This window comes from Coregonus clupeaformis, chromosome 8 (assembly GCF_020615455.1).
Source record: "Coregonus clupeaformis isolate EN_2021a chromosome 8, ASM2061545v1, whole genome shotgun sequence".
Lineage (NCBI taxonomy): Eukaryota > Metazoa > Chordata > Actinopteri > Salmoniformes > Salmonidae > Coregonus > Coregonus clupeaformis.
Genome location: NC_059199.1, coordinates 46,286,308 through 46,308,448, shown reverse-complemented (window position 1 = coordinate 46,308,448; position 22,141 = coordinate 46,286,308). Strand labels below are relative to the sequence as shown.

At 44.0% G+C, this 22,141-nt stretch overlaps 1 protein-coding gene across 2 annotated transcripts in view; it reads right to left on the bottom strand.

Annotated features, from left to right (window-relative positions):
• The window catches only part of LOC121571839 (focal adhesion kinase 1), a 162,545-nt gene that overhangs the window by 115,892 nt on the left and 24,512 nt on the right, over nucleotides 1-22,141 (bottom strand). The window contains exons 1-2 of one of the 2 annotated variants that reach the window (XM_041883560.2): nucleotides 9,956-10,215; nucleotides 1,932-1,958 (exon numbers count right to left, since the gene is read on the bottom strand). In XM_041883560.2, the coding sequence (XP_041739494.2) occupies nucleotides 1,932-1,958; nucleotides 9,956-9,974 (46 nt within the window). In that variant the 5' untranslated portion in view covers nucleotides 9,975-10,215. Of the gene's footprint in view, nucleotides 1-1,931; nucleotides 1,959-9,955; nucleotides 10,216-22,141 lie in introns of those variants that run through there. The other variant, XM_041883569.2, reaches the window with a different exon arrangement.

Genomic DNA, 22,141 nt, shown 5'->3' with positions numbered 1-22,141 from the left:
GGTGTGCCAAGCTTGTAGCGTCATACCCAAGCAGACTCGAGGCTGTAATCGCTGCCAAAGGTGCTTCAACAAAGTACTGAGTAAAGGGTCTGAATACTTATGTAAATGTGATAGTTTTTTTTATTTTGTATACATTTGCAAACATTTCTAAAAACATGTTTTTATTTTGTCATCATGGGGTATTGTGTGTAGATTGATGAGGGGAAAAAATGATTTAATCAATTTTAAAATAGGGCTGTAACGTAACAAAATGTTACGAATACACTGTATATACACACTGAGTGTATAAAACATTAAGAACTCCCCCACCCCCCCTTAATGTTTTATACACTCAGTGTGTATATACAGTGCATTCGGAAAGTATTCAGACACTTATACTTTTTCCACATTTTGTTACGTTACAGCCACCCCCCCCTCCCCCTCCCCTTTTGCCCTTAGAACAGCCTCAATTCGTCGGGGCATGGACTCTACAAGGTGTCGAAAGCATTCCACAGGGAAGCTGAGCCCATGTTGACTCCAATGCTTCCCACAGTTGTGTCAAGTTGGCTGGATGTCCTTTGGGTGAGAGAGAAAAAGAGAACTACACAGACTAAACATGTTGTACATTTTCTATAAAAAAGTTACGGTACAGCTATGGAGTTCTGGTATGGAGTTCTGGTATGGAGTTCAGGTGCCAGCGACTTTACAGCAGTAGAATGATGAAACCCAAATGTCATCTTAGTGTGTGTATGTGTAGAAGTCTCATTAAGGAGTGAGACGGAGAAACAGGCTTCCCAGTGACCTTCATCATCCACTGGACTCACACACACATGCACACACACATGCACACACACTCCCTCTCTCTCTTGCTCGCTCTCTCTCCCCTTCAGCTCAGCTAATATCCCCGTCCTAACTAATCACGAGGAAATATGATCTATACACTCTGAACATGCTTGGGTGATGAAATTTCACTTCCTTATGTTATAAAATACATTTTACCAAGACAAATATGATTCTTCATGTTCTGAATCGTTCAGTTGGGTCATTCTAACATATCATTAACATTATATCCAAAAAGTCGGATTTCGTAACATAACACATCCGATATTAAGCACCGAGCTCTGTTGACAGATTTGACATGTGGTGGTCATCTGCAAAGCTGTTTCCGCGGATCACAAAAAGCTAATTTAGCATGACACGAGCTGAATTAACTGTAAAAAGCTTTGAAAATAAAAATCTTGCGGTATGCTCAGTGCGCCGCTGACATTTCACAGAGATACACTTGTTTTTGTGAGAAATCTTAGAAAAATAAGAGGAATTATACTAAATTATATACGTTATTATAATCGTATAAATATAAGCGTATACTAAATTATTAAAATACTAATATGCAAGTCATGTCTCAAAATCGATATCCATCTTACCTCTATATTGATTCATCTCCTCTATATTGATTCATCTCCTCTATATTGATTCATCTCCTCTATATTGATTCATCTCCTTCGGATTCAAGAAGAAAGATGACGAGTTCAACACTAAGCCTGTAAGTTAGCCTTAATTCTCACACAGCATCCAGCTTTGCTGACGAAATGCTATTTTCCAGATTTAGTCACCCTAATTTTGGCCATCCTACAAGGCTAAACTCCAATGACTTTTGAACAGATTATGATAGACACAGTATTTTACCCATTGGTCAAAAGATGCGTTTTTGATTGGTCACCCTAGGAATAGTAGCCTAGATCAGTATTTGGGCCCTTCATACGAGTTGATGTTGGTACATTAAATGTAGATGATAGACTTATCTAGCCTTCTATTCATCAGAAGAGCACCACTATAAATCAAACCTGCCTTCAAGGTTTATCTGACCAGAAGATAATGAGAAACCTTCACAAGATCTATTGTAGTTCACAGCATACAGTATGAGATCACTTGTAGTTCTGAAGGCCACTCACCTGTGTAGTAGGAAATTCTTGAAATATCTGCAAAAGAAAGAGAGACAACAGGGAGGTCAGTTGGTTTGATCTGTTGGTGATCTGTCAGTTCAGCACATTAGGTTCAGTACAGTCGAGGCAGCATGTGGTATAGTGGGTCAATGATAATCCTTGAGGGCAGCTTGGCGGCTCCAACCCAACCCCTGGTCATAGGGCGCCCCCTAGCTGCATGGGTGCTGAAGCTCCGTGGCTCTGTCCCAAATGGCACCATATTCCCAAGCAGGGCACTACCTTTGACACATATGGGCCCATAGGGGCCAGGTCTGGCACAGAAGGGGACCCCTATGACGACACCATAATCTGTCAGTATCACAGTTCACAGTGAACCGGATGGCAGGGTAACAATCTGAAGGAAATCTAAGTCCTCCGGGGTTGGGTTTCAGAGTGCTAAGTGGTACATTGACCATAGACAGACAGACAGGACGGAAGGACGCGGTTTTATTTTCTCAGGTTTCAGAACAAGGTTAATCAATTGTCAGGAGAGTACAGCCAGAGTACAATGATAAGGATGAGTCATAAGATTGGCAAGCACTTCCTCTGTGTGTGTGTGTGTGTGTGTGTGTGTGTGTGTGTGTAGAATGGTCTATGAGAGCAAATATGAGATTAATCAAGACAGAAACTGCAGGTGGGTATGTAGGCTAAGGCAATCCAACTAAAGTAGTGAAATGTAAAGTGTCAACAGGAATTAATAGGTGAAATCTGCTCTGCTCTTAATTAGTTCAAACTAATTTCAGCGACTACAGCAAGATCATCATTTCTACTGTATGTCCACAGAGACTATAGCCTAATGTACGACACCACAACTTCCCTGAGGAACGAGAACACACGTTGCACAAAGAGAGTTGAGTCTAAGCCGAATGGAGTGAAGGGACGGTTGTAGAAATGGTTTTGAAGAACAATATGGGATTTAATGACAGAGAGAGACTCCGTTGCCTTCTCAATACCTCTCATTCTACCGTCTTGGCACCCGATTCTCTACATAGTGCCCTATAGGCCAAAAGTAGTGCACTATGTAGGGAATAGGGTGCCATTTGGGACATGGCCAGGGCTATGGATGAGAGTAGAGCCCAAATAAGCCCATAGACCACAGATGGACACCAGCCATCCAACTCAACAATCAAGAGGCTACAGAACAATGATCAACATTGTCAAGCATCCCAAATAATACCCTTTTGCAGTTGGTTTCATATCAACATCGGTCCCATGATCCATCACTTGAACATTATAACATTGACTTGAGATGTGTAGGAGGTGTAGGTCTCTCAGCCTATAACCAGATCAACCAAGCATATATTACTTGTAGGGGTGTCTATAGTTGTAATCATTATATTTCTGAGGAGGAGCTTGAGACCCAGAATGAACCATATGCCCCTGGACGGACCATGATGTCTCTAAAGAGTCTGTCCTTCTTGAGTAATGAGTATAGGGTTAGTAAAGAAAACCTAAGTCCCTTAATAATCAATATATCAAAGCGCCAGTTGATCAAATCACCATGTGAAAGGCAGGGTGAGACATCTGGATTGACTGTTCATCCAGGGTTTAAAGATTAGACTGACTAACTGGCTCTCACTGTGTGTCTGTCCATAAGCCAGTGTCTCTTTAATAGACTAGCATCACCTCGGTGCATATGGTCCTCTCTATTTGTCACTGGATCACCAACTAGATAGGTCAGTAGTAGAGGCTAGTGTTGCTAATAGCCAGGCTAGCTTTAATAGGACTGATCACACCTCACTGTGCTAATGCTAACACTCGCTAAGAACCAGCCTTGACCCGCGTGGCCCATGTCAGTGTCAGGTCGAGGTCTCTTCACTGTGGTCAGTGTAACGTATGGAGGGCCGTATGGGGCTGTGGTGGACGGCCCCGGTCTGCTCTGTCCTCTGCCTGGTGCCTGACCCCACAAAGCCCTTCTGTCTGGCAGATGGCCCAAACACCTGCTCCTCAAGCTGTCCCCAGGATGCACACACACATTCAGGGTGGGAGATATACGGCCTGGGAGTGCCTAATGCTGACATGTATCTTAGCGCAGAGGAAATGGGAGGCGAGAAAACAAGGTTCTCAAACAAGGCTTTCTCTCCGAAGCATTTTAGAAAACAAGGCTCTCTTCTCACCGATGCATTTTAAAGCTGCTGGCAGCTCACTGTTGACAGGGAGGAAAGAGCAGTGTCTAAAACAGACAAGACAGACAGTGAGTGTGGGGGAAAGTGTCTTGTAGGACAAACACAACAATCACTACTGTCAAATATGCTTGTCCTCAAGTTACCTTACTGCCTGGCTTTCAGATCCATTTTAAATGATTCAGAATCCCTGATTGAAAAGGCCTAAATGGGGCTTTCTTTACATATCAACCTCTGACCATTAGGTTACGGAACTCAGCATGGGCAGAATGGTAGAAAGAGATGAGTGTTATAGGCTGTGTTTTTCCTGCTTTGTTCTAAGACAGAGGGTGAGTCCCAAATGGCACCATATTGACCAGAGGGAATAGGGATCTATGTGGCAAAGCTGCCTCAGTATGTAGCTACCAGATCAGACGTACAGGGCTACAGTGCTTGCCACCTGTGATGGTCTGGTGGAGGGGTAGAGACGATGTGAAACTGCTGAGACACTTTGTTCTAAAAGAAGAGTGCTGTGTGGGTTCTGGCCTGCTGTTTATCACCAACAGAGAGTCCGACACACAGACACAGAGCATTCTGCGAGCAAGTGAATACATTTACTCCCCTGACAGCATCTAGCGACACACACACGCTCTCTCTCCAGCCTAGAGGAGTACACACAGATTGGGGCATCAATAAACCAGCGAGCATTGTCTGACATCATGTGAACGAGGAATGTCACTCACACAAGCTGCAGCATGTGAAGGTCAATATCTGCTTCCATGTCCAGCACATATAAAGAGCCACTACCAAGAAGCATTCATAACCCATAAGATCAATCATTCAGCCAGTTCCACAGGCCAGGTCTGCTGCTGTCCCATGTAATTATGACAGACTGGGTCTGCGTCCAAAATGGCACTCTATTCCCTACATAGTGCACTACTTTTGACCAGAGCCCAGGCTCTATATAGGGAATAGGGTGCCTTTTGGAACGCAGAGAGACTGGGCTGCTGCCTCCTCTCAGAATAGCCATCCAGCCGTCTGTTATCAGGCTTTTCAATGGTTGTTTTAAGCATTTTGAAGCGTTTGGGGCTTCAAAATTAACTGAGAAGTAGGGCCGGGACTATACCAGTTTTGCGATACTCGTTAGTATCGTAGCAAGGAAACAAAACACGATGCGGATTTAACTTCTTTAGGAAAACAGCCCTAATGTTGGAAATAAAAATTATTATGTTGTCATCCAGATTTACATGTATTTATTTTCCAAGCTATAGCACACTATTTACATACAGCATGTTTTTAAAAGGACCAAATAGTGAGATCTGCTTCTTGATTTCATTTTTGCCATGGAAAAATTATTGCAATACTGGTGTTGTCCTGGCCCTACTGAGGAGGCCATTGTTTCTGAAGAGTCTTCTGTCTCTTGCAGCATGTTAAAGGAAAGCTGTGACCCCCAAAACACCCTCTTACAACAACATACGTGAGTGACCAAGAGACATAACAGGAAACGGGAATGGTGCTAAATTGGCAAATCCAAATCGCTGAGTATGAAGCAAACGCAAAATCCCTCTCTACCACAGAGAATACATGTGTGAGAGTGAGACACATCATTACCTAGTGAGGAGGTTATAATTCTCCTGGCTCCAAGCTCTCTCCTTCCTTCCTCCTTTCTCTCCTTCCACCTGATTATTGACTTGATTAACTCATCTACTTTTACCTGCCCAATCAGGATTAGGATTACTATTAATCCTTTCAGGAGATAAACCGAGAGAGAGGGGAAAGATTCTACTAAGAGGAATGGGAAATATTCCTGATTCTACTGTAAGTGATGAGAAAACCTCTTCTAACATCCAGGGATTTGTTCTGTAGAGACCCAAATTAAACCAAGAGAGAGAGAGGACAAACATTTTACTGAGATGATTAAAGTGAAACATTTCTACTCTTCTTCAAGAGACGAGTAACATCTTTCTAGAGTTACCCGACATGATCAAAGAGAAAGAAGAGGTGGGAAGACAGATTCTACTGAGAGGAATGAGGAACAGTTTTGAACGACGTGTGTGTGTGTGTGTGTGTGTGTGTGTGTGTGTGTGTGTGTGTGCGTTTCACCTGCAGTGCCAGGCAGGAGGAAGTTCTGTTCCCATGTATGCAGCAGGGCATCAGAAGACAGCCAAGTGCTGACAAAGCAGGACGACGTAGCCAAAACAAGGTCAGCTGGACCTCCACTAGCATATAACTACGCTATTCTAGGCTAACGCTAACCTTGAGTTAGCACAGGCTACTAGGAAAGAAGGACCTACACAGCAGATTCCTACACTACACTAGGCTAGAGGCTAACAGGAGAGATAACCCAACTGTACACAGCAGCTTCACTCCTTATAATGAACAATGCACAAGAATTCCCCAAAATAAAGGAATGTTATTTGAATGGCAGCCATTGGCCCAGCTAAAGTGTGGGTAGATTTTTATTTTTTAACCTTTATTTTGACAGGGAAGACATATTGAGACCTAGACATCTTTTCAAATGCGCCCTGTATAATACAATATAAAAAACACATTAAACACAAATTATATACACACACGCATTAGAATTCAAGAGGAGAAGGAAAGGATGAAGAGAAATTTGAAAATACTAAATATGTGGGTGATGGATGGCATGAAAAGAAATGGGTCAAAATTCTACAAGGAATGTGAATTAGACGCTATTGTTACACAAAGCGTTGGCGTTCCAAGGTGACCGTTACAAACGATCACCACTTCTTTACATGTTGCTAACTCAGCCTTCACATCCAGATGCTGGCTATGAGTCTCCAGGAGATACTGCAGAGCTCTAGTTAATCCCCTGGCAGACCAGAGAGAGAGAGAGAGTGTGTGTGTGTGTGTGTGTGTGTGTGTGTGTGTGTGTGTGTGTGTGTGTGTGTGTGTGACCCCTCAGGACAGAGGGTGTTACTGGGCCTGCCTCCAGCACCTCCAACACCTGCTAGTCACACACAATCGCACGCACACACACACACACACACACACACGTGGAATTTCTTTCCTTCTTAATGCGTTTGAGCCAATCATTTGTGTTGTGACAAGGTAGGGGGGATATACAGAAGATAGCCCTATTTAGTAAAAGACCAAGTCCGTATTATGGCAAGAACAGCTCAAATAAGTAAAGAGAAACGACAGTCCATTATTACTTTAACATTTACATTTACATTTTAGTCATTTAGCAGACGCTCTTATCCAGAGCGACTTACAGTTAGTGAGTGCATACATTTTTTCATACTGGCCCCCCGTGGGAAACAAATCCACAACCCTGGCGTTGCAAGCGCCATGCTCTACCAACTGAGCTACAGGGCACCTGAAGGTCAGTCAATACGGAACATTTCAAGAACTTTTAACGTTTCTTCAAGTGCAGTCGCAAAAACCATCAAGCGCTGTGATGAAACTGGCTCTCATGAGGACCGCCACAGGAATGGAAGACCCAGAGTTACCTCTGCTGCAGAGGATAAGTTCATTAGAGTTACCAGCCTCAGAAATTGCAGCCCAAATAAATGCTTAACAGAGTTCAAGTCACAGACACATCTCAACATCAACTGTTCAGAGGGGACTGTGTGAATCAGGCCTTCATGGTCGAATTGCTGCAAACAAACCACTACTAAAGGACACCAATAAGAAGAAGAGACTTGCTTGGGCCAAGAAACATGAGCAATGGACATTAGACTGGTGGAAATGTGTCCTTTCGTCTGGAGTCCAAATTTGAGATTTTTGGTTCCAACCACCGTGTCTTTGTGAGACGCAGTGTGGGTAAACGGATTATCTCCGCATGTGTAGTTCCGACCGTAAAGCATGGAGGAGGAGGTGTTATGGTGTGGGGGTGCTTTGCTGGTGACACTTAACCAGCATGGCTAACACAGCATTCTGCAGCGATACGCCATCCCATCTGGTTTAGGCTTAGTGGGACTATCATTTGTTTTTCAACAGGACAATGACCCACCTCCAGGCTGTGTAAGGGCTATTTTACCAAGAAGGAGAGTGATGGAGTGCTGCATCAGATGACCTGGCCTCCACAATCCCCCGACCTCAACCTAATTGAGATGGTTTGGGATGAGTCGGACCGCAGAGTGAAGGAAAAGCAGCAAACAAGTGCTCAGCATATGTGGGAACTCCTTCAAGAATGTTAGAAAAGCATTCCAGGTGAAGCTGGTTGAGAGAATGCCAAGAGCGTGCAAAGCTGTCATCAAGGCAAAGTGTGGCTATTTGAAGAATCTCAAATATAAAATATATTTTGATTTGTTTAACACTTTGTTGGTTACTACATGATTCCATATGTGTTATTTCGTAGTTTTGATATCTTCACTATTATTCTACTAATGTAAAAAATAGTTTAAAAAGTAAAAAAAAACTTGAATGAGTAGGTGTCCAAACTTTTGACTGGGAGTGTAGATGAAAAGAAAAACAACTTGTGTAGCCAGACACTGCCACACACGTCATATAAGAGCAAGGCACGCAACAAGGTCACTGGCATGATGAGTGCACCGCAGACACACATTTTATATTTACATTTAAGTCATTTAGCAGACACTCTTTTCCAGAGCGACTTACAAATTGGAGCATTCAACTTAGGATAGCCAGTGGGACAACCACATCTTGATCACAGTAAGTACACTTCTTCAAACAAGCAGCTGTGAGCAAAGTCAGTGCAATCAGGGACAACTACATCTCGATCACACGCATTTGCACACGCATGCAGTAGATATGCACTGATTGAATATCACTACCCAAAAGCTACAATGTGGACGTGTGTCTTTTCTTCTTCATCAAATTAGAAATGTTTTTAAGACTATAAATTGTGTGCAGAGGGCACAAGGAGGCCTTTGCAAACGGTGCTTGTTTTGTACATTTTCCATACATTTTTTCAAGAGGGGTGAGAAATAATAAAACACCATTAATTATGGATGAGGAAGTTGATATAACCTAGAAAATAGAAGACACCACCACCACCGGAGGAAGAAGAGGATTGTTGCACGCCTACATCCCTCTCTACCTCCCTCCCACACATGAACACACTTCACTCCAGTGACCAGGGCCATTTATCATTGGGACTGACACATGATTATCTACAGCTTGGATTAGGAATTGAACAGACACTCCAGAAAGACAGTTCTGTGTCCCAGTCTGCATCCCAAATGGCACCCTATTCCTTATAGCCCCAGGTCAAAAGTAGTGCACTGTACAGGGAATAGGGGCCATTTGGAACAGCCATTAGGTCAAGAGAGGTTTTATAGAAATAGAAGACAGTAGACATCAAGCAAGAGATTAACATCAGATTGTGAAGTAGTACTGACAGCAACAAATACATTTCTGTTTCAATAGATGAATAAAAGTTGTATTGTATCCCAATCGCATTGCAAGCTACAGTATGAATCCTCTGTTAACGGTGGACCCTGCACAACAAGCTACAATATGAATATGAATCCTCAATATACAAGCAATATTGGCCGATGTTTTGATGGTCCCCGGTACGATTGCGTGAAGAGATGATATAATCAAACAATATAACTAATGTGCTATCATCAATCACCACCACTATCATCCTAAATGCATCTCAAAATGACGCTCATTATAATACTCCACTAAGACCTGTTATAATTGTCCAATTAATTTAATTTCTGACCACATGCTGTGTCCATATGACTTTGCTACCATTACAGATAATACAGATAGTAGGAGATTAAAAATCACCTTAAAATCACACACACACACAGCAGCGCAGAGGGAGAGGAGAATACTATATTGTAAATGCTATTCCATTCAGCAAGCTAGCCTATCGTACACCACAGCAGGGTAGCAGTGTAGTCTACACCGTACAAGAACAGAGCAGCAGCAGTGAGAGAAAAAATACCTTACCGTGATAGAGTCCTTCCATTAAAAGAAGAAATACCGAGCCAAGAGAGAATAATTTATGCTTCAGCAGATCTACTTATTAGTACACAAAGCTGAGAGCCTCGGCAACGTGGTGCGATCCCCTAACTCCTTTACAAGCCTTAACCAAGATGGAATGAATAACAATATCCTGCCATGTAGAACAGAGCAGCCTTCCTTCCCAGACTATGGAGAGCCAGAGAGAGAGAGAGAGAGTGTGTGTGTGTGTGTGTGTGTGTGTGTGTGTGTGTGTGTGTGTGTGTGTGTGTGTGTGTGTGTGTGTGTGTGTGTGTGTGCGCTGAGTGTGCGCACACAGCCGGCGGAAGGACTGCCTCCGAATGACAGAGAGAGGGGGATGAGAGAGAGGGGGATGGAAACAGGAGGAGGCGGGAGTCTTTGTCTCTCAGAGGGAGAGGGGAGAGGAGCGAGAGGGGGAAGAGCAGGAGGAGGAGGGAGGGAGAAGAGCAGGAGGAGGAGGAAGGGGAAGAGCAGGAGGAAGAGGAAGGGGAAGAGCAGGAGGAGGAGGAAGGGGGAAGAGCAGGAGGAAGGGTAAAGAGCAGGAGGAGGAGGGAGGGAGAGGAAGGGGGAGAAAGCAGGGCAGAAACAAAGATAGAAGGAATTGAGAGAGAGGAAGAGAGAGAAAGGGAGGGAAAAAGGAGAGAGACCGAGGGAGACAGACAGGAGGGTAAATCACACGTCCCCAACCAAAGCCGTCGATCACAGTGCATGCCCGTTAGACCTCAATGGAGACAGTTTAGAGCAGAAGACCAGCTTCCTGTATCTACCGTCACACCGCTGTGGCTCCACTACACACAGTAGACAGTCACACATAGCCTGATCTCTCGCTCCCTCTAACCTAACAGGGATGGACGGAAGAGGGAAGGAGGGCGGGACTCTGGGAAGAGAATTATGGCAGATTACGGAAAGGAACTCAAAAGGGGGTGTTGGTATCGCCGCAATTGGCAGAAATTATTCCACCAAATCTAATCTTCTCAATGACTCCTCTGGGCCACTTTTCAATCAAGATTCTTGTTTTCGCCACGGAACAACCAACCTGGCCGCAGTACAAGTTAGGGCCGGGACGATCCCAGTATCGCGATACGCGTTAGTATTGTTTTAAGTATATGTTTTCAAAATGCATACTGCCTCCAGCTCATTGCAAAGTGGTGTGTGACGCGCTGATGAAGCCGGCCTTCCATTGCCTATGCATTTGCTGTAGAAGCAGCTCTCGCGCTGTCTGACCGATTTTCTGCTCAAAGGCTCTGTATCTGTACGCTGTAAATAAAATATAACGAATATACTGTACACGCGCCAATTTAATTCCACTAAATTATGCGAATGAACCTGCAGATCGATAAACATGACCAGTCAAATGTATTTCCATCGACTGGTATTTCCATCAATTAATGGGATTTTATTATTCTTCTCCCAGACAATTGGCCTGCGCCAGTTATATTTTATCGGCTTTGCATATTTATTTATATTTTTTCCGGCCAAAAGCCAGCAAAATACCGGCTAACGGAAACCCTGGTGTGTGTGTAAATGACGTACTGTGTGTTTATTGTGTACACTATGTAGGCACCTGAACTGAGCCATAAAGGAGACTAGGCATCTACCACCCCACTACCACCTTCAGATTAGGGGGAGCAATGTAAAGTATGTTTTTTGTTCCCCCACTTTGGTTCTGAAATCACCATCATCCACTAATTAACTTGTCATTTTTACAGAGTAAGTGTTTGAGCTAGTAATGTATCAATATTTATCGTTAACAAAAATTAGCTATGACATAGCCAATTAATATATGGCACAATTTTGGATTCCACCCCCATCTCAAAATCTAATGGTTTTGACCGTTTGGATGTTTTTAGTGAGCTTCTTTTCTACTCTGCTTTGACCATGCAGTTCGCCTCGGGAAAGTGATTCCTTGTAATGAAATGATCAACTTCACACAACTATTGCTGATGAACCTGAACAATCTAAATAAAATATATTGTAAACCCCGTTCAGCAGGTATAGCCCAATGAAAGTTGTTTATCCAGTAGCTTACTTTTATTCCGTAAAACACAATTTTCAACAGCGCATAGATAACAATGACTTAGTAAATTACATAGGTTATCACTCAACTAATAAAGCGTCATATCACGCAAGCCATTTTATAATTTGAATGCTGAAGGTGCAGATGTGCAAGATCAGGAACGGCCGCCTACCTCGTGTTGGTCAGCTTGTGAAGCAGGGCACAGTGCGCAGTTTGTCCACGCTACTGATATTCCCTAGGGTTGTTCAGCATGAAAAATGACTTGTAGATCAATGACTGACAGTTACATGCTTAGTTCGACACTGAAGGAGAGGACATAGTTGTCACAAAATATTAGGTATTTTCGGAATGTAGAAAGAAAGTAATAAGTGAATCGGTGATTCGTAACGATTTTCTGACCAATACATGCAACATTTGGATCCGTTTGGGGTCTGCAGACTGATGCAGTCATATCAATTGACTGATGGGTTTCAGTGAATGTTACATCCCAACTTATTACATATAGTCTTACTAGTCTAGCTGTGTGTGCATGTGTGTGTATGTCAAGCTCTATTTATTTATTTATTTTACCTTTATTTAACTAGGCAAGTCAGTTAAGAACACATTTTTATTAACAATGACGGCCTACACCGGCCAAACCCAGACGACGCTGGGCCAATTGTGGGCCGCCCTATGGGACTCCCAATCACTGCCGGTTGTGATACAGCCTCGAATCGAACCAGGGGGTCTGTAGTGACGCCTCAAGCACTGCCTTAGACCACTGCGCCTCTCGGGAGCCCAATATGATCCAGCAAATGGACACTGGAGACAAATCAGGGAGAGCACAGCAGTGAGTGTGACAGGAGATTTGGAGTTAGAGCAACAGCACATGCTGAACAGCCAGCTAGCTCAAGAGTCTTGACACAAGGTGAAGCTCTTCAACGCATCACAAATCCCCTGAGGAATGAACCAGGGCTGAGCCAGCACTAACCAAACTATAGCCTGTCCCGTATTTGCCTTCCTGCTTTCCAACAATATCAACTACACTCTGATCACCACGGATTTTGGCCAACATACCTTGCACTTTGCAATCGTCTTTCAATGAAAAGCACGTTATAAATTAAATGTATTATTTATTCTTACATAGACAGCTGGTTTAGAATTTAAAGTTATTGACAGACCAAACCCATAACTCTTACTAATCAGTGACACTACATGGAGATTAATGTGACCAATAATAATGATCATGACTTTGACAGACATTTTAGATGAGTGTAGTAATTCCAATCTATGGAATTTGGCAACAGGATGCGAGTGAGTCCGGATGCCCAGTCAGATCATCAGGTAACCTAAAGGAAGTCTCTCTGATGTGTTCATGTGTGCAAACCTGACATATGCTGGATCGTGACTTCTTCCTCTGAGCTGGCTGGGGGAAAATGCCTTCCTTAGAGGAAACTCTTTACTGTGTGTGTATGTGTGTGTGCTCATCAAAGGAAAACAACCGGAAACCGCCCCACCCTTCCAAAATGGCATCCAGCAGATTCCAGACCGTACTCCACTGGCAAATTAAATACATTAAACATGTGGTAATGTATTCAGCATTCAGAATAAATTACATTCATTTTTCTAGATGATTCAACTGAATTTCTACAATATTCCTCAGCTTTGATTTTTGTGAAAAACCTATATTGAGTCCATGAAAGCCAATGGTTTCAGTATCTGTCAAGCTAATTCATTTTGATATGGTTCCTACGAAGGCCTATCAGAACACAATAACCTAATCAATGTCATAAAAGAACAGGGCTACGTCCCAAATGACACCATATTCCCTACATGGTATAAGGCCCATAGGGCTCTGGTCAGCAGGTAGCCTAGTGGTTAGAGCGTTGGACCAGTAACCAAAACGTCGCTGGTTTAAACCTCTGAGCCCACTACGTGAATAATCTGTCAATGTGCACTTGAGCAAGGCACTTAACCCTAATTGCTCATGTATATCGCTCTGGGTAAGAGCATCTGCTAAATGTCTAAAAAGTAAATGTAAATGTCAAAAATAGTGCACTATGTAGTGAATAGGGTGCCATTTGGGATGCAACCCAGAAACAAAAGGCCAAGACTTAACAAACACAAAACGTCTTGGGTCAAGCAAACATATAATATGACAGAACTCATAATGGAAACAACATCTTTACTCCATTAACCACAAGACGTGCCAATACATGACAACAACCTTTTGTACTCTCTCGAAATTAAACTTGGATATGCTCAAATTGAAATATCTATTTCCCCAAACCTTCCATACTGTGGTTGAGATGTTTCTAAAGTCAGCAAAAAGAAAACAATAGCATATTGTTCCAAAACATCAAAAACACATGTACTGCATACACCACACCAGCACATCACATTCACCCTGTCACAGTAAAACCAATATACCCTAGGCCTACAGCTGCTTTAGAAGTATTTCATACAAAAACAAACGTCTCAAATAAAAGTGAGACATTGTACACCACCATAAACAACTTCTACAGTCGTGGTCAAAAGTTTTGGGAATGACACAAATATTAATTTTCACAAAATATGCTGCCTCAGTTTTTAAGATGCCAATTTACATATACTCCAGAATGTTATGAAGAGTGATCAGATGAAATGCAATTAATTGCAAAGTCCCTCTTTGCCATGAAAATGAACTTAATCCCCAAAAAACATTTCCACTGCATTTCAGCCCTGCCACTAAAGGACCAGCTGACATCATGTCAGTGATTCTCTCGTTAACACAGATGAGAGTGTTGACGAGGACAAAGCTGGAGATCACTCTGTCATGCTGATTGAGTTAGAATAACAGACTGGAAGCTTTAAAAGGAGGGTGTTGCTTGAAATCATTGTTCTTCCTCTGTTAACCATGGTTACCTGCAAGGAAACACAAGCCGTCATCATTGCTTTGCACAAAAAGGGCTTCACAGGCAAGGATATTGCTGCTAGTAACCATTTCAACCATTTATCGGATCATCAAGAACTTAAAGGAGAGAGGTTCAATTGTTGTGAAGAAGGCTTCAGGGCGTCCAAGAAAGTCCAGCAAGCGCCAGGACCATCTCCTAAAGTTGATTCAGCTGCGGGATCGGGGCACCACCAGTGCAGAGCTTGCTCATGGCAGAAGGCAGGTGTGAGTGCATCTGCACGCACAGTGAGGCGAAGACTTTTGAAGGATGGCCTGGTGTCAAGAAGGGCAGCGAGGAAGCCACTTCTCTCCAGGAAAAACATCAGGGACAGACTGATATTCTGCATAAGGTACAGGGATTGGACTGCTGAGGACTGGGGTAAAGTCATTTTCTCTGATGAATCCTTTTTCCGATTGTTTGGGGCATCCGGAAAAAAGCTTGTCCGGAGAAGACAAGATGAGCGCTACCATCAGTCCTGTGTCATGCCAACAGTAAAGCATCCTGAGACCATTCATGTGTGGGGTTGCTTCTCAGCCAAGGGGGTGGCCTCACTCACAATTTTGCCTAAGAACACAGCCATGAATAAAGAATGGTACCAACACATCCTCCGAGAGCATCCAAGAACAGTTTGGTGACGAACAATGCCTTTTCCAGCATGATGGAGAACCTTGCCATAAGGCAAAAGTGATAACTAAGTGACTCGGGGAACAAAACATCGACATTTTGGGTCCATGACCAGGAAACTCCCCAGACCTTAATCCCATTGAGAACTTGTGGTCAATCCTCAAGAGGCGGGTGGACAAACAAAACCCCACAAATTCTGACAAACTCCAAGCATTGATTATGCAAGAATGGGCTGCCATCAGTCAGGATGTGGCCCAGAAGTTAATTGACAGCATGCCAGGGCGGATTGCAGAGGTCTTGAAAAAGAAGGGTCAACACTGCAAATATTGACTCTTTGCATAAACTTAATGTCATTGTCAATAAAAGCCTTTGACACTTATGGAATGCTTGTAATTATACTTCAGTATACCATAGTAACATCTGACAAAAATATCTAAAAACACTGAAGCAGCAAACTTTGTGAAGAACAATACTTGTGTCATTCTCAAAACTTTTGACCACGACTGTACAATCCTAAAACTTGCAGCTAATAATAACAAAAACAGAGCAAAACCCCGTTCTCTAGTGAACAGGTACAGTAGTGATTGGAAAGATGTTATCTAAAAACAACTTTACACAATGTACCTAAAACATTGTTAGTTTTCCTCAAGATGTTCCTTTGAGAATCCAGATATTCCAGGGAGTATATTCTGCTGCTGTATCCTCTCTCCCACACTTGCGCTCCCTCCCTTCATCTCTTCCCTCTCTCACTCCTTCCCTCTCCCCCACTCACACTCTCCCCCTGCTTTCTCTCTCTCTCCCCCTCAGTACCCTCTTTCCCTCCACTATTGCACTGGCAGCAGAGCGGTTTGGTGTTAAGCAGAGAAAGCGGCTCCTGCTTTGATGTTAAAGAGACTCCCGCTGCTTTCTGACAGGGAGTAAATCCTGCCAAACATAATGAGTCCACGAACATAGAGCCCTGGCTGCTTTGCTGTGTGTGATTGTGTGTGTGTGCCTGCTCAGTAGTGTCAACGGTGCTACCTTGGAAGTCAAACAGAAAGACAGAAACATCATCATGGCTTGCTGCGAGTCTCAGAATGCCACTTTTCTCCCTCCACCGGCACAGTACGCTTCAATCGCATCTTAAAGGGTGCGATGCCGTCTGGATTCAAAGAGATGTGTGATCAAACGTGTGGAGCTCCAGTGGAAAGCCCTCTTTTAGAAGAGAATATGGGAAAATGCCTTCCTGTATACATTAAGCTGTGTCCCAAATGACACCATATTCCCTATTTAGTTTACTTCGACCAGAGCCCTATGACCAGGGCCCATAGGATTCTGGTCAAAATTTGTGCACTATGTAGGGAAGAGGGTTCCATTTGGGGCGTATATCAAATCAACTCATTCGCTCCATCTACTTACATGCAGATGCAATTACTGTATTAAAACAGTACTTATAGTAGCATTCAAGCATTGTCAACACACAAAAACTAAGCAATAACTCTTTCATAGACATTGTAATACTTCGGATAGTTCCTCAAACTATAAAGGCAATTCCTTTTCAAGGAGGACTATTCCATCTATTCATCCTCCTCCTTCCCCTTCAGTTAGGCTGCCTCCCAATTGGCACCCTATTCCCTATATAGTGCACTATATAGGGCAGTGTTTCCCAACTCCAGTCTTCGAGTACCCCAGCACACATTTTTGTTGTAGCCCCGGGCAGACTCACCTGAATCAACTCATTGAGGGCTTGACAATTAGTTGACAAGTAGAAGCAGGTGTGCTTGTCCAGGGCTACACACAAAGGAGTTGGGAAACACTGATATAGAGAACAGGGTGCTAATTGGGACGCAGCCCTAATCTGTTTCCATTGGGGTACAGTACACTACAGAACAGTAAGCTGCTGCAGTGGGCCTCCTGTTGAGTTTCTCCAGAAGATTACCCTCTTGATCAAGTCAGGATTAAGGCTGATTAATTTGATCAAGTCAGGATTAAGGCTGTTTAATTTGATCAAGTCAGGATTAAGGCTGTTTAATTTGATGGCTCCCCTCCACACCATCACTTCTAACGAACGTCTTAGCCAAGGACAAAGGGATCCGCAGGCTAAAGTTAGTCTACGCTCCAGTCACCGTCCTCTGCTACTAGGCCTGGCCTTGGTTCCCCCAGAGAGAGAGAAATACACACGTAGAAATTTGCACACACACGTGCATACACAGTCGCACGCACGCACATACACACGCGCACACACACACACACTACATTCACAGTCACACACACTCCAAACTGTCAAGGTTACAATTATAGCAGAGAGTAAAAAGCCCTTCAAAACAGTCCCATTGATTCATAAGAAGCTGAAACGTTGAGACTGGAGCAGTATTGAGGAGCAAAGCAGTTTAATGGCACTCTCTGGAGATTACAGTAAAAGCCAGCCCCCATGAGCCTCTGTTCTGCTAGCTAGGTTACACACACGCACGTCACATGACTCTAAGGGGAGTAACTAGTACTCCTCTGTGTCTGTCTCTGTGTCATTACAGTGTGTCCGTCTGTTAATGTGTGTACATGGGAGAGAGGATGAGGAGAGAAGTAGTGTGTGTGTGTGTGTGTGTGTGTGTGTGCCTGCCTGTCTGTCCCTGTTTACCTAGGAGGAGAGAGAGAGAGAGTTAGACAGCAGGAGAATGAAAGGCTTATCCATGGAGGTAAACCAGCCTAACATCTTGTCAGCCTGACTGACTGACTGAAGGAGAGGAGACAGATGGACAGGTAAGCCAGCCTAACATCTTGTAGGGCTGCACGATTAATCGAATTCAGATCGAAATTGCAATATTAACCATATCCATATCGCAAGAGCCTGCGATTTTCTCCTTTCTTTCATACTCCTTTCTTTGATACTCCGTTAATACAACAAAATCTAGACTACAGCACCTTCTCCAATGAGAAGCGCTAAACGTTTATTCACTCTCTTCATGCACAGAGGATGCTGACCAATCACAAGCGTCCCCGCTTAGAGCACGCAGTTAGATGCTGGTGAGGAGAGAAAGGGCTCTACCTCAGTAAACCTCAGAAACATGAGTGCTGCGAGTGCTAACGAGATCGATTTGGTGCCAAAGAAGTGCGCATCTTCAGTGGTATGGCAGTATTTCGGTTACAGGAAAACCGATGTAAACCAAATGCAAGTGTTGTGCAAAAAGTGCCTGAGAGTTGTGGCGACAAGAAATGTATTCAATCATTTGAAGAAGAACCATCCCCTACTTTACGACGATTGCATTATGAAAAAAAGCGCACGACAGCAGCAAAGCCCCTCAGCTACAGCCAGCCACTTACGTTAAACAGGCATTGATTGTTGATGCGTTTTCAAAACGCTCTACGAAAAAACACCCTGAAGACACGTAGGAATCACAGAGGCTATCACCTATCACATAGCCAAAAACATTTACACAGTCAGCAAAGACGGCTTCAAGATTGGCGCAGTGGTCTAAGGCACTGCATCGCAGTGCTAACTGTGCCACTAGAGATCCTGGTTCGAATCCAGGCTCTGTCGCAGCCGGCCGCGACCGGGAGACTCATGGGTGGCGCACAATTGGCCCAGCGTCGTCCAGGGTAGGGGAGGGAATGGCCGGCAGGGATGTAGCTCAGTTGATAGAGCATGGCGTTTGCAACGCCAGGGTTGTGGGTTCAATTCCCACGGGGGGCCAGTATAAAAAAATATATATGTATTCACTAACTGTAAGTCACTCTGGATAAGAGCGTCTGCTAAATGACTAAAATGTAAATGTATGTAAACGTAGAGCGGCCATTTTACGGGCTCCTGACCAATAATGCTATTTTGTGTGTTTTTTTGCGCTGATCGTAAAAATGTTTTACATAATGTTTCTGCCGTCATTTCCTGTGACCGAAAAGAGCTTCTGGACATCAGAACAACAATCCCTAACCTCAATTTGGATGAAGAATTCTACTTCAATGACATACTGGGACCAGGCCCTAATCCCTGACACTCGGAAGAGGAAAATACAATGATATAGAGGCAGACGTGGGGGCACCCCGATGAAACTACAGCGGTGAGTAAATAAACCGCCTCGTCCCTCTGTTCTATTGGTGAATGTACAATCACTGGAGAACAAACTAGACGAGCTCCATTCGAAACTAAAGTAGCAAGGCTAATTGAGGCCATTTTGTTGCGCTCCCTGTCCAATGTCTACAACAACTCCATTCATTTGAAACCGCCTAACTGTTTGAAGGCTTGGGCGGTATACCGTATATACCACATACCGGGGTGTATGGAAATAGCCATGGGATGATTTTTCAATACCGTTATTACCGTTGAAACTATTTATTTGTCTAAATTTGAATATTTGTAGCCACTTTAAGTAAATACCTGCAGTCAACATGTGCAATATGTTAGCAGATAAAGAAGATCACATTCTTCATTTCAACTGACACATAATTCTTCATTATGAAACTTACCAGTAGTCCCCAGTCACATTGTGTTTGTTTACAAGCACAAAACGAAGAGAGACCAGAGACCAGTCACTCAGTTGTGCAGCACACACTAGCTTATCTAGTTACAGTATGGATTTCACAACTAAATGTTTGCCAGCTAGATATATCTTATAACTATTAAGTTAACTGTCTAAAATGTACGAAATGCTTTGCAGTTGTGCATTTGGTTTGCTAATTTAGTAGCTAATTAGCTGTCTAGCAAGCTAAGTGGTTAGCTCTTTCCAAAATCAAGCTTCGCTTGGTAGCACTCACTTGTCATCATTTACATTTACGTCATTTAGCAGACGCTCTTATCCAGAGCGACTTACAAATTGGTGCATTTTCTTTTTTTCTTTTTTTTTAGGGGGGTGGTAGAAGGAAGGATCATGAAGTGCTTTGAGACACTAGTCAAGGATCATATCACCTCTACCTTACCTGTCACCCTAGACCCACTTCAATTTGCTTACCGCCCCAATAGATCCATGGGTGGTCCTCTGTATGGGTGGCCTTGGTTTCTTGCATGTTAACATCAGAAGTCTCCTCCCCAAGTTTGAGTTATTCACTGCGTTAGCACACTCAGCCAACCCTTCTGTATGGGTGGTCCTCTGTAGCTCAGCTGGTAGAGCGCGGCGCTTGTAACGCCAGGGTAGTGGGTTCGAACCCCGGGACCACCCATACAGAAAAATGTATGCACACATGACTGTAAGTCGCTTTGGATAAAAGCGTCTGCTAAATGGCATATTATTATTATTATTATTATTTATTATTATTATCCACAGACGATGCAATCACCATCACACTGCCCTATCCCATCTGGACAAGAGGAATACCTATGTAAGAATGCTGTTCATTGACTATAGCTCAGCATTCAACACCATATTACCCTCCAAGCTCATTAAGCTCGAGGCCCTGGGTCTGAACCCCGCCCTGTGCAACTGGGTCCTGGACTTCTTGACGGGCCGCCTTCAGGTGGTGAAGGTAGGAAACAACACCTCCACTTCGCTGATCCTCAACACTGGGGCCCCACAAGGGTGCGTGCTCAGCCCCCTCCTGTACTCCCTGTTCACCCATGACTGCGTGGCCAAGCACGCCTACAACTCAATCATCAAGTTTGCAGACCAAGATGGCGTAGCAGTGCGGTCGTGTATTCTGTTGTGCCTCGTGTAAATAGCCTGTTTCTTTTTTTTGTCTTTTTTCATATATATTTCTTTATTTTTTTATCAAGAACCTACAGCTGAAACTAGCCAGCTAACTAGCTACTTGCTATTAGCCACCGTTAGCGGTCTTCACTACTGTCCGTGGCCTGCACTACCTTCCAGCCAGCTCTAGCCTGGACAATTATCGGCCAGTCTGCACAGCGTGCTATCGACCCAGAGCATATCGGATTTTCTGCCGGAATCACTGAATCACTGGACCTTAACACCGGATCATCACAACTAGCTAGCTGCAACCGAATGGCTGTTGTTGGCTAATCACCACTGTCCCGACGCATCCAGTTAGCCTTGAGCTAGCTTCGAGCCAGGCCCATCTCCCAGCTATCTACCTATCTGTCAACTGGACGGGACCTCCTAGAGTCGACACGGAGCCCCGCCGATCCATCACGACTGGTCTGCCGACCTAATCGTCTAATGTGGTTTCAACAGGCTTCCCGTTGCGACGACCATGAAGATCCATCTGCTAGCCCCGGCCCGCTAGCACGCGCAATCAACAGCCGTGCCTCCTGCTCGCCTGTGCTGTAGCAGCCCACAAACTGCTCCCGGACTTACCTATTGCTGTTCACTGGACCTTATGATCACTCAGCTACACAGCTGATGCCTGCTGGACTGTTCCTTTACACGGTACCCCATCCTGTTTATCCGTTTAGCCTCAGCCCAAACTTATGTCGCCATTACCAGTTGTTGTCTTAGCCCTCTCAAATAACACCTGTGATTGCGTTATGCCTCTCTCCCATGTCAATATGCCTAGCCTATTGCTGTTTGGGTTAGGTCTTATTGTACTATTTCACTGTAGAGCCCCCAGTCCTGCTCAACCTGCCTCATAGAGCTCCTTTGTCCCACCCCCCATACACGCAGAGACTGGCTCAAATCGGTACCTCCAGTGATGCTCTCTCTTTCATCTTTACCCAATGCTTAGGTGTACCTCCACTGT